Source organism: Punica granatum, chromosome 6 (assembly GCF_007655135.1).
Source record: "Punica granatum isolate Tunisia-2019 chromosome 6, ASM765513v2, whole genome shotgun sequence".
In the NCBI taxonomy this organism is placed as follows: Eukaryota; Viridiplantae; Streptophyta; class Magnoliopsida; order Myrtales; family Lythraceae; genus Punica; species Punica granatum.
Window position 1 is genome coordinate 19,267,505 of NC_045132.1, and position 20,214 is coordinate 19,287,718.

Genomic DNA, 20,214 nt, shown 5'->3' on the forward strand with positions numbered 1-20,214 from the left:
TCTCAATTGGAAGAAAGTCTTCCCGAAAGTAAATCAAAACCTAGAATTTTTCGAGGGCGTTGAGCATAGCAATGTGAAGCCTCCTTCGGAGTTTCTGCAGTTCGGTGTTGATCAATGGTGTTTTACGTTAGTTAGAAGATTCTTGGGCAAAGCTCCTGACTTTGGGAAGGTTGCCTCGGTAGTTAAAGGATTATGGGGAAAATAGGGGAGGGTGACAGTGAGTACATTAGGAGATCTGTTCATCTTTCAATTCCCGTATGAAGAAGTAATGTCCTGGGTCTTGGAGACAAGGCCATGGCATGTGGAGAGGAAGTTCTTAATTTTGCAGAAATGGAGCCCTCATTTCACTGAGGAGGAACTACACATGAGGAAGATGCCAATCTGGGTTTAGTTGCGGAAAATCCCTCTGCAGTACTTTCATCCCAAGGGCATTAGCTATCTAGTGAGTGCCATTGGTAAGCCTCTTTTCATGGACAGAGCTACTGCTCTTCGATCAAGGTTGGACTATGCAAAGGTGTGTATTGAAGTGGATGTTGAGAAGGAAATCCTGGAGTTTCTGAATGTTGATTTGGGTAATAACTACTCAGTAGAAGTTCTAGTGGATATTCCTTGGTTGCCGGACAAATGTGATCACTGTAAAGTCTTTGGTCATCGATGTAATAGCCCAGCAGAAGTGTCACTAGTAGCTGGGATGACTCCAAACGTTCAGCATGCTGAAAAGAACTGTCCTATGGTGGAAGCTACACTCCCTGCTAACCCAACTACTTTGGAGGAGCCCCGGGCTGCTAAGGCGACGTCTCGAACTACTAGTAAGGCTCGACTGAGATGTGTAGCTGTTGAGAAAGCTTCCCCTGCTGCTGTGACAATCCCCACTGATAAGGAAATGTTTATGGAAGACTTAATCAGTGAGAAGGAAAAGACTCTTTTATCGTTTGAACCAGATGAGGAAGAGGAGGGGTCATGTTGGGGTCATCAGCTCAGACGATGATTGGGAAATTGCTACAAAAGTGAAGAAGGCTCAACCGAGGGAAAAGCGGCAACCAAGAAGTGCATCGAAAGGAGTAGCAAAGGCGGTCCTGAAAGTGCAAGGATCAAGGAAGTCAAGGTTGGGTAAGGGTGGTAAACCCCCTAAACTATCCCAATGATTGTAGTCTCATGGAATGTTAGAGGGCTAAATGACCCTCTTAAACAGAAAATTGTTTATAAGTTTGCTGAGGATAATGATATGGGGATTTTCGCTATCATTGAAACTCGGGTCAAGGAGATGAACCGTAAAAAAATTGTAGATAGATGGAAATGTTGGTATATGTTTGAAAACTATCAGTTTGCTGGAAATAGTAGGTTGTGGATAATGGTGTGAGAGGATTTGCAAGTACAAATACTAAACAAGTCCAATCAATTTATTCATCTTGTGCTCAATGTGCCTAAAGGAGTTGGCTGGATTGCTGTAACTTTTGTCTATGCTTCAAACGATATGTTGGAGAGAAGGCTATTATCGCAGGATTTGCAAGCCCTAGCTGGAAGCATGAGTCACAGTTGGGTGTTGTTAGGAGATTTCAATGCTGTTAAAGATATAAAAGAGGTTAAAGCTGTCGGGAGGGAAGCTACCATGGATCAAAGCATGCGGGATTTTGCTAACTTCATGAATTCAGCTGAACTCATTGATCACAACTCCATTGGATGCTACTATACGTGGAGCAACAAAAGACGAGAGGGTTTCCAAGCAAGGGAGATCGACAGAGTCTTGGTTAACGAAAAGTGACTTCAAGGGGAAATAGCTTCCACTGTTGAATTCTTTCCCCCTGGTATCTCTGACCATTGTCCAGCTATGTTGAAATTTGGTGATAAGGAGAGTGCCGGTCCTAAGCCATTCAAGTTCTTTCATTTCTGGACTGAACACCCGGAGTTATGGCACTAGTTGGGCGAGTTTGGACAAAGGCTCAGGAAGGTACTCCAATGGAGGTGCTTTACAAGAAGCTGAGGATCCTCAAAATACATCTAAAGGATTTCAACAGAACTGAATTTGGGAATGTACACACACAGGTAAATGACTTGCAGTTTGAGCTTACCCAGGTTCAAGCGACGTTGCTGGATAGTGATCGCATGTCTCATGAATCGATTAAAAAGGAAGTGGACTTGCGGGTAAAGCTGCTAGAAGCAATCGACATGGAGGAGAAGTTTCTCAAGCAAAAGTCTAGAGTGTCATGGCTTAAAGCGGGAGATCAAAACACCTCTTTTTTCCACAAAGCAATAAAGGGTAGAAATGCAAGAACCACCATACGAGCCATATACTCTGCTTCAGGAACCGAGTTAGAAGGAGTGCAGGAATTTAAAGATGAAGCAATCAACTTCTATCAAGACCTCCTAGGGAGAAAGAATGATTGTATTAGGGGGATCTCGACATCTCAACTTTCTTCTATACTTAAAAGGAAGGTTCCCTACTCAAAACTTCAAATGCTTATGTTGCCCATTGCAAATGAGGAGATTAAAGCAGCCTTGTTCTCGATAGGAAATGACAAATCACCAGGGCCCCGATGGCTACACAGCTTATTTCTATAAACATGCTTGGCCAATTGTCCAGAAGGACTTCATTAATGTTGTGCAACATTTCTTGTCCTCAGGGAAGCTCCGAAGAGAGGTAAATTCAACTATCATAGCCCTTGTTCCAAAGAAGGAAAAAGCAGACTGCATGAGAGATTTTCGACCTATATCGTGTTGCAATGTAGTCTACAAATGTATTTCAAAGGTGCTGGCAAATAGATTGAAGGAAGTGCTCCTGGATATTATTAGCTTGAACCAGACAGCCTTTGTGCAGGGTAGGAAAATTTTGGATAATGTATTACTTGCTCACAAGCTTGTGAGAAATTACCATAGGCAAGGCGTATCCCCTCGTTGTACTATAAAGATCGATCTTATGAAGGCCTTCGACTCTTTAAGTTGGGAGTTCATTCTCAACAGTTTGGAAGCCTTGGATTTCCCGCCCTGTTTTCTTTGGTGGATTAAGGGATGTATCACTTCCCCTTATTTCTCTGTGGCTATCAACGAGACCTTAGCTGGTTACTTTCTTGGTAAGCGTGGAGTGAGACAGGGTGACCCGATATCTCCATATCTATTTGTCATTGCCATGGAGGTGTTCTCCCACATTATGGATTCGACTGCTGCTAAGGGTAAAGTCGGCTATCATCCAAGATGTAAGTCACTACAACTAACCCATCTCTGTTTTGCGGATGACTTGCTCTTATTCACAAATGCTTCAAAGGAGTCCATCATTGCTATCCTTGATGTTTTGAATACCTTTTATCATTGGTCTGGTCTGAAGTTGAACCCCGAAAAATCTGAGATTTTTACAGGAGGCATTATCGGGGATTCTATTTCTGAATTGGTGACTTGCTCTGGATTTAAAAGAGGCTTACTACCTGTGCGATACTTTGGCCTTCCTCTTGTTTCCGGGAAACTCTCTTCGAAGAACTGTGAGGCTCTTACTAAGAGAATTGTGAAAAGAATCAAGAGTTGGTATGTGCAGTACTTGTCTTACACAGGAAGTGCAGTTGATCAACTCTGTGCTCTTTAGTATGGCCAGCTATTGGTGTTACCATTTTATTCTCCCCAAAAAAGTCATCAAACTTGTGCAACAGAAGTGTCGATCCTTTCTCTGAAAAGGTCTGGAGCAACATGTCAGTGGGGGCAAGATCAGCTGGGAAACCATTTGCCTCCCAAAAGCTGAGGAAAGTCTCGGTATCAAGGATTTAAATCTGTGGAACAAGGTGTGCGTGTTGAAGAACTTATGGTCTCTCCTTGTGAGTTCGGGCTCTCTTTGGGTGGCTTGGGCAAATAAATACTTAACAAAAGGCCGCAGTATTTGGTCTTTACGGATACCAGGAGACTGCTCATGGAACTGGAGGAAATTAATACAGATCGGAGCTCTCATGTTCCCTTATATTAGATGCAGAGTTGATTCAGGCATAGCTGTGTCCTTTTGGTACAATACCTGGTTACATGTTGGCCCATTGATCAAATATTGTTGCAGATGACTCCAATGCTTCCCTTCACTCAGGGAGCATGCAACAGTTAATGCAGTTCTAGTGGAAGGGCAATGGCATTGGCCGAGGAGTTCGAACCCACAGGCTACTTTGATTCGAAACTTGGCTACAACACTCGAATCTTCCAACCAAGATAGAGTCTTATGGACCCCCCCAGAAGTCTGGACAATTCTCTATTGTTAATGCTTGGCAGTGTCTTAGATCCAGAGGCCCAAAAGTGGAATGGAGGAATGCAATATGGTTTGATGGACATCTTCCTCGGTCTTCTTTTATTAGCTAGCTCAGTGTACATAATAGATTAGCTACTAAGGACCGGCTATTAAATTGGGGGATTCAGCTCGCGTCAACTGAGTGTGAATTTTGCAATATGCAGAGGGAGACTCGTGATCATCTCTTTTTTGAATGTCCAATCACCCAAGGAATTTGGAAAGTCTGTTGGCTCGAATCGAAACTACGGTGAGTTGGAATACGTAATTCAGCTGAATTACTTCCGTTCGAGGCAGGAAGCTTGATGTTATTTGCCTAAAACTTCTCTGGACTCACTACATATACTAAACATGACGAGAGATGAATGCTAGGACTTACCAAAAGCAAATCTCACCTCCAGCGGCTATAGTTTGGAAGGTTTTTGCAGATGTGAAAGCGAAGCTAAGTGTTTACCCTCGTCTCTCATACAAAATTGTAAATGCTATCTTAGCCGGTCAAATGTTTAACCCTCCTGATTTTGCACACAACTAATTAGTATTTGTTGGGGTGGAGTTTGGGGTTTCTTAATCTTTCATGATGTACTAGGTTAATGGCCTCTGATGTAACTACTTCTGATTAATAAAAGTTTGCCATTCATCCAAAAAAAAACACTACAAATTGTAAGTGAGAATAGAAAAAGTAAAACATAAAAAGTAAACGATTACTTACTCTACTCTTATGGAAATGCGAATAACATTAATTATAATATGAGCGAGATGTGAAAGAAATCGCATCTCGAAAAGTTAAAATGTCAATTCATGTGAAACTTAAGGATCTGAAATTGGACTTATGTGGCACTTCTCACTCTCCAATTTTTATATATTATAATTATAATTGATTAATAATCGTGTGTCATAAGTTCTGGAGGATTCACCCATTTACACTAGCAAAACAGAACAATGTTTAATGATGATGGGAAGAATCTTCAATGGTGCCATTGGTTACTCGTTAAGGATAGTAGGGTTCCCGATTCTGCATATTGGCAATGCAGGACCATAAATTAGCCGTCCAGCTGCACATGTTTATCTGCAAATGCACCGGCATCGGGTCGGCTTAATGTCAAAGGCTCCTCAGGGAAACGAAAGATTTCTATTTACCATATGCGGATATTCTGATGAATTATGCAGAGTATAATCGGAAAGGTATCGAACGCTAATTATTTCTCTAACTGTTTATTGTTGTGCAAAACTCATCCCCTAACCTGGAGACAACGGGAGGTTCTGGATTGCCAAGGTAATGGATTAAGAGTGAATGAATGCAATGGATAAGGGCAGCCAATGCTTAGACAATCAAATCCAGCAATGGCAAGAGTAACGCTTTCTTCGAACACGCGGCATACGGAGGGAAAGGGAGGGGACTTAACTCAATTAGTTTTCAAAGATTCTCATGTCTGTTCCTATTTCTTTTAATCCTTCCCCTCGACTTCGAGTGAGGCTCAATAGTGGTAATTTCAATCGAAACAGACTACTCGTAATGCTGTGATGCTACCACACTCGACCCCATGGATCCAAAGTCAAAAGCATAAATCTAAGTAGCAACTTGTTGCCAAATAGGATTCTGAATATCGCATTCAGTAGCCTGCTTTGTTTTGAATTTCATTGATGCTTTGTGATTTTTTATACCTATATATGTATATATGTACATGTCATTATCGTACTTTTTTTTTTTTTTTTGCTTTTGTAAATTTGAGGTCGAACAGCCGAAATAATCTGATGACCTTTCAGTCTACTTGATCATCGGCAAAGAAAGAAATCCTAACAAATTCTTCAATACTATGGATATGCGTCCAATGAAGCCGAGTTTAACTGGCATGAACAGCTAGAGGCTCCGGACCCATGCTCAAATCCTCTGTTTCCTCATCTGATGAAGCATTCGATGAGCTCGGACTCGGAGACACCTATAAAAGTAAAGAAATGCTATATTAACTCCTGGTTAATGGTTAACTTCTTGTGCTTAGCATGTGTACAGCGTACCTGTCGGAGTCGGTGGCGTTGAACAGCCGTTAGCACTCTCATGATGATGTAAATGGGGAGAACGATTCCCACGCTACGTAAAAGCAGTAACTGTCACACAACAGAAAGGAAAATCAAGAGTCAGCGAAGAGGTTCATCACTCTTGACATATAAAAGTTACAAACATAGCATTCATTTTGTTTTGTCTCACCATAAGCAATGGGAATGAGTACTGGCTCGTCCCGCTTGCTATGACCGGTAGAGTATGCCTTAAGATCAGAAGAATCATAAACTGCACACAAACGACAAATCACGCTTGTTACTGAAGGGGAATAGCTGAAATCGGGGAAAGGGCTGAAGCAGAGGGAGAGTAAGAACATACTACTAGTGCAATAGAGCGGCAGCATATGAGGCTTCTCATGGCAGAAACTGATTGCTCGTGAAAGTCATGATCAGTGAAGTCACGATCAGTTGAAACCATTGCTATAATGCGAGGACCATTCGAGTCCGTCTCTCTTCTGTAAACCTCCCAATTTCCTCTACAGGATAAAAAGCCAATCATTAAGCTCCGCTGAGTAATTTTGTCAGGGCCTTCTGAAACCGAACAATGAGATAAAGAGTACCTGAAGTTCATCGGGATACGACCGATCTGAAATAGCGGGGGTGGTGCTGTGTACCCAGGTTTAAATTGCTGCAAAATGTTGGACAAATAGAAAAATAAATCAGAGAGCATGGAATTGACTTAGGACACAAGCAAGATATGAGTGTGCTAACGCATCATAGATTGGAGTGTGTTAGTGAATTGGTTGTGAACAGAAGGAAACGAGTTAGATCGTTACTTGGTGGCAGATCTCGCACAGAGTGTTGCCCTTTTCATTGCACCACCTCTGGATGCATCTGCGATGAGCATACTGAAATTTACACCAGAAAATAAAGACACTCAGGATTTACGCGAAGGTAAAATCTTTCGTAGCCATTTGAACCAGTGGAGATTCGACATCTCGAGACAAAGAGGAGAGATTGAAGCCCAAGAATTGCTGTCCACAACAAGTAATAGTTAACACAAACTAACCATGCTGTTAGCTCATCGCTATGAGGAAGAATCCAGCAATACTGTTGATTTTGTTAACCAAACAAGTCGTGCAGTTGAATCAGCATTAGGTCCCAGAAATTTACTGATTTGTCCTTGGAAACGTTTAAATATTAGATCCCGAGTTTGATGTCCCTTCTCCTACTCTTATACCTTATGAAGAGATATGCCTCATTTGAAATGTGATGATTGCATGGAATGCAGTAAAGTGAAGCAAACATGAGAACGAGCTGAAAAGGAGAAGTGACAAGTATTTAAGCAAAATTTAGCCATCTGAAGCAGTCAGAACTATGTGCAAAAACCCGCGGAAAGAACTGAACATATTGATATCACAACGACAATTGGCAAGCTAGCTGTTTCACATCTTCCCGAAGATATGAATATATGCAAATGCCTGATATGTTAATTTCCATTTCCAGACAAACCCGTACCTACGTTCGATGGAACATTCGAATTTCTGATAAAAGAAAGAGCAGGAGAATGGGAGAGGTAAGCTCACCTTCAAGCTACCACAGCATGAGCACGGTGTCTCCATATTCCTGTCTTCATCTTCGTCCTGGCATATCCTGCACTCCACCATCTTCCTCGGGTATGACAGGTTCCCTAAATCGATATTATGAGACGAACTCTTCTCGACTGTTCCATCTTTATCCGATGTCGTTGCTTCCGTAGCCCGGATCCTGCTCTCAAGAGCTGCTCCCAACGTCGATTCAGTCAGTAGCCGATCCACGAGCAAAACAAAGTGATCTCCCATTTCTAGAATTTATAGCAACCAGACTGACGAAAATAACTACACGTTGTTCCTATAAAATCTAAATAAGGCTCGAGCTGAAACCACTTGAACAAGCGCTTCTCCTTCAACTGATTCCTGAAAATAAAACCTGAAAAATGTTAAGGCCAGCATCAAGGCTATCAATATGAAGCAGAACGAGAACAGCAAAGGAGACAACACAGAACCATCAGCAGAATATTTGAAAGTCAAATACCGAGCAAACCGTACATCAAAGAGGAGATAGAAGAATGATCTGTCTGGAGAAAAGTTCAGGTGGCACATAAATTGATTGCCTGGGACAAATTCCATTGACAACAAAAACTAGGACAAAAGGGACAAACAAAGAAAGCTCAACAAGACGATGAAACACGAGAAACAACTGTGACGATTTCAATCGATGTGATAAATTTTCAAACTTTACGAAAGGCGGACAAAGAATGATTCTCAAAAGAGGGACCCTTTTAATGGAACTGCCTAACGAACAGTTTCCATCTCCTGCAACAGCAACAAGTACGAACAAAACAAAACGGGACAGACAACGGAAAAGCGAAAAACAGGGTACCCTCATAAGAGCAAGGGAAACATAGCCAGATTCTAAAAAGGGAACAACCCACCTTTTATCAATCAACCGAGAACAGACAAAAAGAAGGGCATCGGAACGAAGAGGGGGTGGGGGTGTCAGCTTATTACGAAAAGGGGAATGTTTTCAATCAAGAGAAGAGAGGGATTCCCAAGAAAGGAGAGACTTTCAAGAAGGGGATCGTATATCTTCAAGCCAAGAGAAAGCTCTTGCCTTTCAAACTCTCTTTAGGCCAATTCTTGATGTAAAGCAAAGAGATTTGGTGTCTTTGTTCAGACTCAAGAACACAAAAAACAGAACCAACTTGTCTAATGATTCATGGGGGACGACATATGACACGAGGAAGGATTGACGGATTGAATATTCTTAAGGAGGAAAGGGGGGGATGTGGTGGACGGCAGGGGACCCTCCAACAAAGACTCTTTTCTTTTATTTAAAAAAAAAAGAAGAAGAAAAAGGAAATATGCGAGAGATTTTTGCTTGCTTGGTTTTCACTCACTCACTCCGTCTTCAACCGCTTTTCTCGATTTTGGGCATCCGTAAGTTTCCGAGAATTGTTATGAGAAATTCAGCTCAGAGTTGACGAACGAGCTATTTGAGAATGGAAAGGGATGGCTATAGATGGGATGTGAGGGTAATTTTTTAATTCCTATTAATATTAATTAGCCATCCATAAATCAAATTAATGATGCCAATGCTCAGCTCTAAACAAATGATAAAGAGAATACTATTATCGTCATTGCTTTGCTTTTCTTGTTAATCAACTCTACCTATTTTGTTTTTGGTAGGCTAATTAATTTATCTCAATCTATCAACTGTTTATCAAAAAAACAAGAAGTAAAACCAAATAAGATATAGCACAATAGCAAAAGACTTTGCATATTAATTAAACAATTTCAGAGTCGATACTCGTTGTGCGATTACCCATATTTATTTATTACCTTTTAGAATTTTTATTTCATTATATTAGAATGATGTGCCTGATTTGTAATATTATGAAGACTAGATCATAGTGATACAATTAGGATGGCCCTCGAGGTTGGTGTTCGACCATCGAGATGAATGGTGTCGTCAGTGGCTGGCTGCCTAAAATGGTGGCTGTCAAGTATCGACCACCAACTCTTGGTGTTTTTTCCCCCTTCCAGTTTACTTTCTATTTAAAAAACAAAAAATTGATATGATTTTGACTTACCAAAAAAAGAAAATCAATATATTTTTTTCTTTTTCTCTGATGGAACTTCATTCACAAACTTGTTCTTGTGGTTGCTCATTCTAGATGATGGGTAAAAATGAGTATGAAGACCGTGTCAATCCACAATGTTTGGAAGTTGACTGACAAAAAATTCATGCATATATAATGAGAACCTTTTACTTCTACTTGTGATGTACATATCTATCTAATATATAGCATAGTATAAAAGTACCTCTTATTGAGCCAACCCGACTCGATTGGATTAATTGGGGTCCAATTGACCTCTCGAATACTAGAGTTCACACCGAAAATATTATAAGGATAGTAATATATAAATTGAGCACATGCAAAGACATATCATAGTCCACTATATGACAATGGTAGGTAGGCCTCAGGTACATTTTATGAACCATATATTAGAGGTGGTGATTGTCTCCCTTCCCTATCTATATCCCCCTCTAGAATCATGAGTTTTCATGTTGTAACCGAAACAAACTGATGATTTATCTTAATTAATAATTTGTAACTAAAATTATGGACAGGGTCCATCAATAAATAATTTCCTTGATACAAGAGAGAAGTTTGTATGTAGTCCATTCATCATTATCTACGAAAATCTTAATATCTAATATAATAAAAGGGAATGAATGGTCTAATTACGGAAATCAAATCAGAAATGTCTTAGTGCGAGAGACCGCGAGAGGGTGACTGCATCCTCTTTCTCTGTGTACCCTCTATTTTACTATTGTGTTATTAATTATTTATTGTTCATGGCCGGCAGATCGGCTTTGGGGAAAATAAATTGGGAACATTATAATTATTTACGTATATATATATATAATATCTTGAATGAGTTTAATTATACTTAAGTGATCGATTTTGACCACGATCTTTTGTTTAGCTGCAATAACGTCACTTGCAGTCCGATTAAGTGCTTCTGTTTATTAATTAAAGTGAATGAAAAGTTTACACCCGAGAAAAAAAAAGTGAATGAAAAGCAAAGAAACAAACTATGTATGAATAAATATATATGCTGATAATCTCAAGGGATTTGATCTAGTGGTTAAGGTGCGCCTAAATTTACACTTGATTCCTCGTTCAAATCTCTTTGGGGCCACCGGAGCGTCTTTGGCGTGATTATCCGCTCTGTGCGCCGCTGAAGGTTTATAAAGCCTCGGGGATTAGTCGGACGAAGCCTGACCACCCCGAATTAGCAATATATATATGCTGATATATACAGCACCTATATATGCGAAAAAAAAGTCATAGGATATCCGTTGCGATAAAAGCAAAAACAAATAGTGTCCTTTTTCAGTGTAAATTTTAATATTCGAAAGTTCAATTGGTTCTCAACTAATCTAATCAAACTAGGTCGACCCATTAAGGAATAAAATTCTCTCAACATGGATTTTCTGCAATCACAAGAATTCGATCTCAAAATCTTTCTTAAGCGGAACAAGGAACGAACTACTTGAACCAACCTACATTTGCACAAATATTGTCCATTATATGATGTTGCGTTACTTAATGGACCAATTTACCAAAGAGTAACACAAAATTTACATTTCTATCGATTGAACTTCCTACCTTCTATTTTTTTTTTATTATAAAGGAGACTCAATGTCTAGTATAATAAAAGAGAAACTCTAAATAACTAATAAAGGGGCACGAGAAGTTCTACTAGGTATTGAACCTGTGACATCTAGGTTAACGGATGAGGACATACGCCACTGCGCTATGCCCGCTTTTGATAATTGAACTTTCTACCTTCTAAATATGCAACTATATACCAATTTAGGTTAATTTCGGTACTTTGACACCTCTCTACCTACATCAAGATTTCGGATTTGAATATTTTGAATGATAAAATTCCACGGTTGAAAGAGTTTATCCCTTAGTAAATCGATTATGCTCAAACCCGAATTAATTGGGATTCATTGGATTCTGGATATCAGATATTGCAGACAAAGAAGAAAACATCCAAATATAAAAATACTGTTATTTGAAAAATGAAGCATGATTTTCCTTAAATATATATTTTTTTGTGCATCATGGTATATAGAAATACAGAGGGCTCTGACTAATCTTATTAGAGCTTGGTCGGTTCAGTAAGAATAAAATTCTCCTAATGTGAACTTTATCTATTCACAAGACTTGAACGTAAACCTCCACTTAAACCCATCCATGTTGGTTCCATAAATATATTATCCCGAAAAATCATATGCTATCTAATGCGTCCTTTATTGTAACCTTGATAAGTCAAAATGGCTTAAATAGATATCAAATTATCATAATTATTGTTGAGAGTTAAGAAGAATGTCACATCGAAAGTTAACAAGAAAATCATGGATATATAGGAGTTTTGGTACCAAAACCTATCGGTTCGAGTTTTTAAGTTTAAGATGTATTTTATTTTAAACTCATTGGAAATTTTATAGAGCAGTTATGCATCCATGGGCCTGGGGTCTTATGCCGGGTACAAAAGTGCGCCTCGCATTTTCGTGAGGCCCCAGTTAGATATCATAGTCACTTTAAGTCTGGTCAGGAGAGAAAGCATGTCTCATCGTCAATCAAACCCCCCCTCCTCCTGTCACTCGAGGTGTGGATGGAAACAGACCACCTTGTGGTTATATCTCGAGCACGGAGATGAGCTCGACTCATAGTCAGTTCTTGATGGCACGTATTTAGGTCTACGTGACATGTGTAGGATGAAGTGTCAAAGGCACATGTTAGCATGTGAAGACATGTATTGAGAGTTCATGAAGAATCTCATATTGAAAAGTTAATAAGAAACCATCAATTTATCAGAAATGGAATACAAAATCTATCCATTCGAAATTTTGAGTTGAAAATGGATTCAATCCTAAAACTGAGAGAAAGTTATACAAATATCATCATAAAATAACATAAGGTTCTTGTAATGGAAACATAGTTGAGGTAATTCTCGATTCTATTCTTAACACGTGTAAACTCCATGCAAATGTTGGAAAGTGATGGGACAACGAATCAAACGATAGAAAATGGAGTTGAAAATGAACTCAATCCGGTAAACTGAGCGGAAGTTTTACAAATATCATCATAAAATAATATAAGGTTCTTGTAATGGAAACATGGTTGAGGTAATTCTCGACTCTATTCTTAACACGTGTAAACTCCATGCAAATGTTGGAGAAGGTGATGGGACAACGAATCAAACGATAGAAATGGAGTATCCCCGATTAGGAGAAAATGTTGTATTCAATTATAGTATAACATAATAATATCACAAGTCAATAAACATTTGTTATTTTAATTTTTAGTATATAAATAAAAAATTACTGATAAAAATAATTTATTATTGTCAAAAATAATTTTTTTTATTTGTTTTGTGATATAATCTTACGTGATACCACCGTAGTACATAAGACCTTCTCACACACTCAAGAATTTTTGTTTCCTTTTTTATTTTTATTTTTTTAATAAGTAAAAGGAATCGGATACGACTACTATAGTAACCTTCAAGGGACATAATTATACAAGTCCAATTTCACCATGAAATATTCGATTTGAGTGATCCCTACATCAAGATTTAAGGGTCTAGATTCGTCAAGATCCTCACAAGATTATGGAGGATCACCACCCATTTGCAGCCTTATAGTTAGAGAATTACTTTCGTAAGCGGGTTCAACAACAAATAGCAGACCTTCCCTTATTTACTTTTTGGTCCCCAAGAAGAGCTAAGTTCATGATGGATCAAGGGGATTGAGTGTGGATAGTCACCCTTCTAAAATTTTCTCACCATAACGAAAGTTATATATATAATTAATAGAATTTTTACGAAATTCCTTATACTCGCTCCTTATTCAAAGGAATTATCTCAAATTGACCTCCTTAAGGATCTCGCCCCCTTGCGTCAAATACTGAGTTTGTCCCTGGTTGAGTTGAACACTGACCAGAAAGATGAAAGGTCGAAAAATTAATTGTATGTCGGGCTCATGGTCATGCGACAATAATTTTGTTCATTATCCAAAAATAATGGCGGGACGTTCCCATTACATGTTCCAGAAGAATAAGTTTTTTTGTTTTTGGGTGAAAGAAGAATGAGTATTTAGCCTACAATAGTGTTTTGAGATCAACATAAAACGCATTAAATGACAAATAGGAAAAAAAAATCCAAAAATCCAAAAAGAGTTATAGGAAATTCCAACCTCATACATTTGACATTTTTTTCATATGTTGAAGAAGAAATTCAAAAGCGTTCTATTTGACGTATCAAATTGGATCAAGTCAGGAAGACTTTGGTATTATAAGTAAACATTGATCGATGCGTATAATGTAGTGAATACCAATTTGAGACGAGTTACATTATTATATATATAGCGGAGGAGAGAAAAAAAAAAAAAGGAAAACCAATTAGTTTAACCTAGACAAAAAAGTTAATTACGGCTGTCTCAAAATTTCAATAGTTTGTCTGTACGGAAATAATGGCATATATAAAACATTATCGGCATATTTGTCGGGATTCTTATATATTCTGTACATTGATCACTTTGATTCTTTCTCTTCTCTTGTGTTTATATTAGGAAGTTACATACAATAGTTTAGGAAGTACCGAAGTTGCTTTACTAGTTATCTTTCTTGTACAGTATATAATTGATTCAATGAGAAGAAAGCATTTTTCCGCCATAGCGGCATGTTTTCAAAACATTAAGAAAGTCAATCCCAAGGGATTTGACTTAGTGGTTAAGGTGCGCTTAAGATTACATCCGATTTCGGGTTCGAATCCCCTTGGGGCCACCGGAGCGCTTTTGGCGTGATTACCCGCTTTGTGCGCCGACGGAAATTCATAGAGCCTCGAGTATTAATCGGATGAAACCTGAACACCCCGGGTTAGTAAGTAAAAAAAAAAAAGATTTTAATAGAAGTCTTACAAAAATATATAAGTGTAAATGGATGTAATCTCTGTCATCAAATTGATCGAGAGGATCACATCAACATTAGTGCATACATACATATTCGAATTGTTACCAAAAAAAAATCCAAAATTTAACTAAATATAAATGGATCAAAAAGAGTTCCTAAGGTAAGAGGTTACCAAAATTCATACCCAGTCTATGTAATGAATCCGTCTTTCAAATTCAAAGTCGAGGGCGGGTGCCACAACGGTAACCTTATTTCTGATCACCAAAATTTATTCTTTTGTAATAGAGGACTGATTTATAGAGGATTAGGGGGTTAGAACCTCCCTCGGCTACACAGAATGGACCAATTAACCTTTTGAATGTTGACCGTTGACTCCTTCCCATCAATCAAGTTAATTTTTATAGAGGGCGACTTTGGTGTTCTTTGGTATTGTTGTTGACCCACTTGGGTGGTGGAAGAAGTGACAAAAAGGCTACCCGAATGGAATGGCTATAGTCCCCTCCACTTAATTTTAAATGACGAAAACAAAAAAACCTTCTTTTTTCCTTTAATTTTCACACTCGATTCTTCAATCATAAGAAATAAAATAATTAAATTAAAATTAGTTGAGGATCTTCTGCCGTATAAATCGAGATGATGTTACGTATGCACGCTTTTTATTTAATTTGGGATTAGTTGACAACCGTCCCAAGCAAATTAAAGCAACACATTGCAATTGAGGAGATCATGCATGCATCATCTCGAACCAATGCATGAAATTTGTGTTCATGGTCCTCATCAGTCCTTGTGGAGTTGTGGTTGAACAACCCATATCTCGTATCTGCTTGATTAATTCAGTTAATTATTTTAATCAAGCCGATCGATTATGACTTTTTTTTCTCAGTTAAAAGTCATTTACGCTCCGTTTGGTTTCGCAGTTAAAATCACAAAAATTTTAACTTTAATTTTAACTCAACACACTACATAATAAAAATACATATTTACCAAGTCAAAAATTTTAACTTTAACTTTAACTCAACACACTATACAATCATTTGTCTTTTTTTATAATCAAAATTAAAATTATTTTAATTTTAAAATTAAACGCATCATTATATTCGAGGCCTTCTAACTATTATTTTTGTTCTAAAACTTTTTCGGAAACTGGGCCCTGTCCCCAATTTTATCCCATTTCTTTAAATTTTGTCCTCTAGTCAACTTTCCTTTCAAAATAATTTTTTTTATATTTCTGTAAATAAAAAGAAATTCTCAAACACAAAAAGAAAAGAAATAATGAAAAAGAAGGGACCCCGAAGTGATAGTCGAAGAGGAAGTGAGGTGAGCATCGACCACTCCAAGGTCGCTGGCATTCTTTGAGCTAGCCGGCCGACGATCTCCACCCCGCCTCCCAAGTTTAGGTCAAAACAATGCTCAGCTCAAAAGAAAAAATTTAGGATGAAAATAGAAATATAGCAAATATTATATTGAAGATGTAGAGAAGTTAGATTGCAAATTTAATGGGCTTATTTTTTTAAATAATTATTTGTGTATTTAGTAGATTAAATCAAAATTTGAATTTAATATATATATATATATATATTTATGTATATGTATATATTATGGTCAGGTCTATTGTGCCTTTGCCTTATGCGAAACAATACCAACAATTGTGAGGGCACAAGCGGTTGTAATTTTGGGACGAACGATCGTTTGACTGAAGGTTAAATAATTAATTAATCAATTAAAATGTTTCTTGTGAGATATGTCCCAAATAAAAGATAGTCTTTTCTCTCCTATGGTGTCCATTAAACACAAATAAATAGAGGCTTTGATGCCCCATGGTCATAATTGAGATTAATCGAAACACTTCCAGAGTATTGAGTGGGAAAATTAGGGTGTTAGGAGATTGTTAATTGTAGAAAATATAAAGGCTTCATTGTATCCTCGAAGAGACTCGTCAGAAATCCAATAGCAACTTCGTGTGAGGATGAAACTCTTTTTGGAAAGCGTTAATCCATACCTCGAAATAATTATTCAACATTAAAGATCGTGTTTGTCATCTTCTTCGACTCCGAATTCGGGATCAATATCGTTTTCTTCGACCGTCTCCGAAGTTCGTCTTCTTCGAATCCGAATTCGGCTCCATCATCATCTCCAAATTGTGCGTCCTAAGGTACAAATTCCCAACAGAAGAAGAATTCATTTCTCTCGTTAAGATGGCTAAAAGTGTTCATCAAGTAAAGTCGTCTATTAATCGAGGCCGCCAAAAAGACACAAGATCATTGTTATTTGGCCCCGTCTTTTACCAGAAAACAAGTGCAAACTAAGATGTTATCACGTTCTTCAAAATCTGATCATAAGTTTCGCGGTGCATAAGCACTTAAATTTAACTTCTCCATCTCAAACATCAAGGACCTAATTAATTAGTACGGTATATCTTAGAGTAAAAGTTTATGATAAGTAAAAATGGGGTGCAGGAGTGCACACAAAAACAAAGTTGATTCTAAGCATCTTGAGCTCAACTGCGAAGTTCCTTCGCATAAAAGCCAGAAATTTCCATCTATATATAATTTCTTATGCTTCTATATATGGTCAAGCAATTGATCGCGTGACATTATATCCTCAGAAATAAATTTCTAAAGAATCTTGCCCTAGAGTTAGATCTTCGGATCAGCCACATAGATTGCTGGGGAACAGAATGCGTCACCGGTTGCATCATAAACGAATTCGGATGTTAAAAAACAATGGTTACGGATGAGTTTGGCGAAGCATTTTGCAGGGTCACGGTATGACCCGAGGTGAGCCTTCTTTAACCGACGCCAAAAGTTAAGTTGAATTATTGATGCATGACATGATTTTGATACAAGGCATCACGATAATGCCAGCTCCATATGACAATTCATGTCGGCATGAATTGCCTGAGCTAAAGAAGCCGTGAAAAAAGAATTATTTGAAATTTGGGCCTAAAGCCCATTCAATACTGAGTTAGAAGGCCCATCAAAAGCCCAAAAAAGAAATGCATAACTGCCTTACCCGTCCTTCATTCGTCTCCTTCAATGCCACCAATCTCAAGTTGCCACGTGTCTCATTTTCCCGCCAAAAGCTTCCCTCCTCTTAACTGCCCATCTCTGCCTCCCCCAGCCAAAACCATCAACGGAGAGCTCCCTTCAACTCTCCAAGCAAGGCTCCATCAATGACGGCACCCCCACTGCTCATCTCCCTCGCTCTCCTCCTCTCTCTCGTAGGCCGTTCCCTCTCGCTTCCGTCTGCCTCCATCACCGAAGCCACGGAGGTCCTCTTGAATTCGGGCTTTGTTTCAATGGCACTAACCCTCAGCCTCGTCTCGAAATCCCTTACAACTCCACAGGTCCCTTCGGTCACTGTTTTCTCTCCCTCCGACGAGACGTTTGCTCGATCAGGTCAGCCGCCGCTGTCCCTCCTCCGGTTCCACTTCTGCCCCCACTCACTCCCCCTTGAAACCCTCCGTGCCCTCCCCTTGGGGTCCAAGATCCCGACGATGGATGCAAATCACTCCCTCGTGGTCACCACATCTCCACCCGCTAGCAGTACAGAGATCAATGGTGTCAAGGTTGTGGGATCTGCAGTCTACGATGACGGGCACTTGGCAGTCTTTGAGATCGAGAAGTTCTTCGATCCCCAGTTCCGGAACCAGGGCCCATCTCCAAGCCCGAGCCCGAGCCCGAGCCTGAACCATCTCCGATGTGCGGCGTTGAATGAGATTTATCCAACCGGAATTGGATCACATGGCGGGTATTGTTTCAGGGAGCCCAATGTGTTGCTGAGATCGACAGGATACTCTGTCATAGCTTCATTTCTTGGGATGCAGCTGATGGAATCGAAAGACCAAGAAATCATGCCCTTGACGATATTCGCCCCTCCAGATGAATCACTGACAAGTCATATCGGCAACTTCACTGAATACCCTTCAGTGTTTCTTCGGCATGTGGTTCCCTGCAAACTCTCTATAAGCGATCTGATCAGTTATAGTAGAGGGACTACTCTGAGGACGAAACTGGAAGGTTTCGTGATTGAACTCGACAGAATCGGTGATTCCATGACACTGAATGGAGTTCTAGTTACTTTCCCTGACATGTATAGCAGTGAGTGGCTTAGCATTCACGGAGTCGGTGGCATTCTTGTGCCAGCAGACGGCAATGCTCCAGGCACAGAATCTCGTCCCAAAGAATAGGTCGGCGGCGTGGAGGCGGCATGATGAGATGTTAAACAGTATTAGAGTTTTTTTCTTCCTGTACGATGTACGACTCCTCTCTCATTCGAATAAAGTTTCTGCATTCGTTTTCTGGGTTGCTAGATATGCTCTGATTTCATGGGTTTCACTTCATAGTGTAGAAGAGGAATCAAGACAGATCACCCTTGGCTGAACAAAACCTATCTTTCAAGTTTATAGAAATGTTTCATAAATTTGCATAATCGTGAACCTTGCTAGCTCGACATGGCAAAGCAACACACAATCGATCCTCGAAGTTTCAGCCATAAGCATATCTTGAACGTACTCCCGAACAAACTCCAGGTATCAAACTGAGGACCACATCTCTTCTCATCGATCAGGAACTTTTGACTAGCTTAATTGCTGCACTTACCTTGCTGTTTCTAATGATCCATGGGAGACTCTCTCTCTTAGAATGTGCCCTTACTCTTGACAACACCAGTTGCAAATCCGGCCTATGCAGAAGAGCAGGAATCTTTCTTGCCAATTCAATAGTCAGGAACAAAAACAAAAGAGCACAATCTGAAATCGAAAAGGAACAAAGAAGTGAACTCTCTTGCTGGTAAGCAACTGGACAACGGCCAGATTATTCATTGGCTGCTGAGAATTATCGTATTCAGATTAAATGATATGGATCAGATGAAAAAAACTATTACATGGTCGACATACGCAATATGATCCTTTCGAATAAGAATCTTCACTTCTTTGGACTACTCGCATAAACAAACTTCACAGTGAAGGGCACTAGACTATTAATTGGTCAGAGCACTTGTCCGGAAAGAAAGCAGCACGACCTCAAGTTAGTGTTTCTTAGATCATCCACAAGCATGAATATCAAACTTATCATGGAGATGGCAGCTTTGAGACTGGAAGCAGTAACAGATGATAGAAAGAATAGTTTCTAAGCACTTCTTCAGGATTCAAGGTTTATCAATACCACACAACAATCATAATCACCAACATGACTCACATGACCTGAGCGAGAATTTAAGGAACAAGACAGTTCGCCAAGAATTAGAAACATACATTACTATCACAATTGTCAGTCTCCCACCTGAGGAATTGATGCAAGACATCTCTTAATAGGATTGGATAATGAGCTAGCAGTATAAAACAGATGAAGCAAGTGTGATCATAATCAGCAAAATACTACTAAATTAATGAATAATCTATTTAAGGATCTCTGCATCTAGGCTTTCTGTTTCCAAAACA

At 39.1% G+C, this 20,214-nt stretch overlaps 2 protein-coding genes across 3 annotated transcripts; one reads left to right on the forward strand and one right to left on the reverse strand.

Moving 5' to 3' along the window:
- Positions 1-5,825: 5,825 nt before the first annotated feature.
- On the reverse strand, positions 5,826-9,120 carry LOC116210174. Of its 2 annotated transcripts, none has more exons than XM_031543994.1 (8): positions 8,715-9,120; positions 7,828-8,196; positions 7,078-7,149; positions 6,862-6,929; positions 6,621-6,777; positions 6,450-6,530; positions 6,260-6,349; positions 5,826-6,183 (listed from the first exon to the last, which is right to left on the reverse strand). In XM_031543994.1, exons 2-8 carry the CDS (start codon positions 8,080-8,082, stop codon positions 6,088-6,090), a joined length of 819 nt encoding a protein of 272 aa, XP_031399854.1. In that variant the 5' UTR covers positions 8,083-8,196; positions 8,715-9,120; the 3' UTR covers positions 5,826-6,087. The 2 variants fall into 2 exon arrangements, with proteins under 2 accessions (XP_031399854.1, XP_031399855.1); XM_031543995.1 differs by lacking the exon at positions 8,715-9,120 and adding an exon at positions 8,329-8,677.
- Positions 9,121-17,369: 8,249 nt separating this feature from the next.
- On the forward strand, positions 17,370-20,023 carry LOC116211491 (putative fasciclin-like arabinogalactan protein 20). The gene has a single exon (XM_031545910.1). It carries the CDS (start codon positions 17,947-17,949, stop codon positions 18,961-18,963), a length of 1,017 nt encoding a protein of 338 aa, XP_031401770.1. The 5' UTR covers positions 17,370-17,946; the 3' UTR covers positions 18,964-20,023.
- The last annotated feature ends 191 nt before the right edge of the window (positions 20,024-20,214 follow it).

Coding starts and splice junctions, on each gene's coding strand:
- LOC116211491 (XM_031545910.1), top strand. CDS start 17,947: ATGACGGCACCCCCACTGCTCATCTCCCTCGCTCTCCTCCTCTCTCTC.
- LOC116210174 (XM_031543994.1), bottom strand. CDS start 8,082: ATGGGAGATCACTTTGTTTTGCTCGTGGATCGGCTACTGACTGAATCG. Junction 6,930..7,077: donor TGTGCGAGATCTGCCACCAA/GTAACGATCTAA, acceptor AACATTTTGCAG/CAATTTAAACCTGGGTACAC. Junction 6,350..6,449: donor ACTCATTCCCATTGCTTATG/GTGAGACAAAAC, acceptor GTTGTGTGACAG/TTACTGCTTTTACGTAGCGT.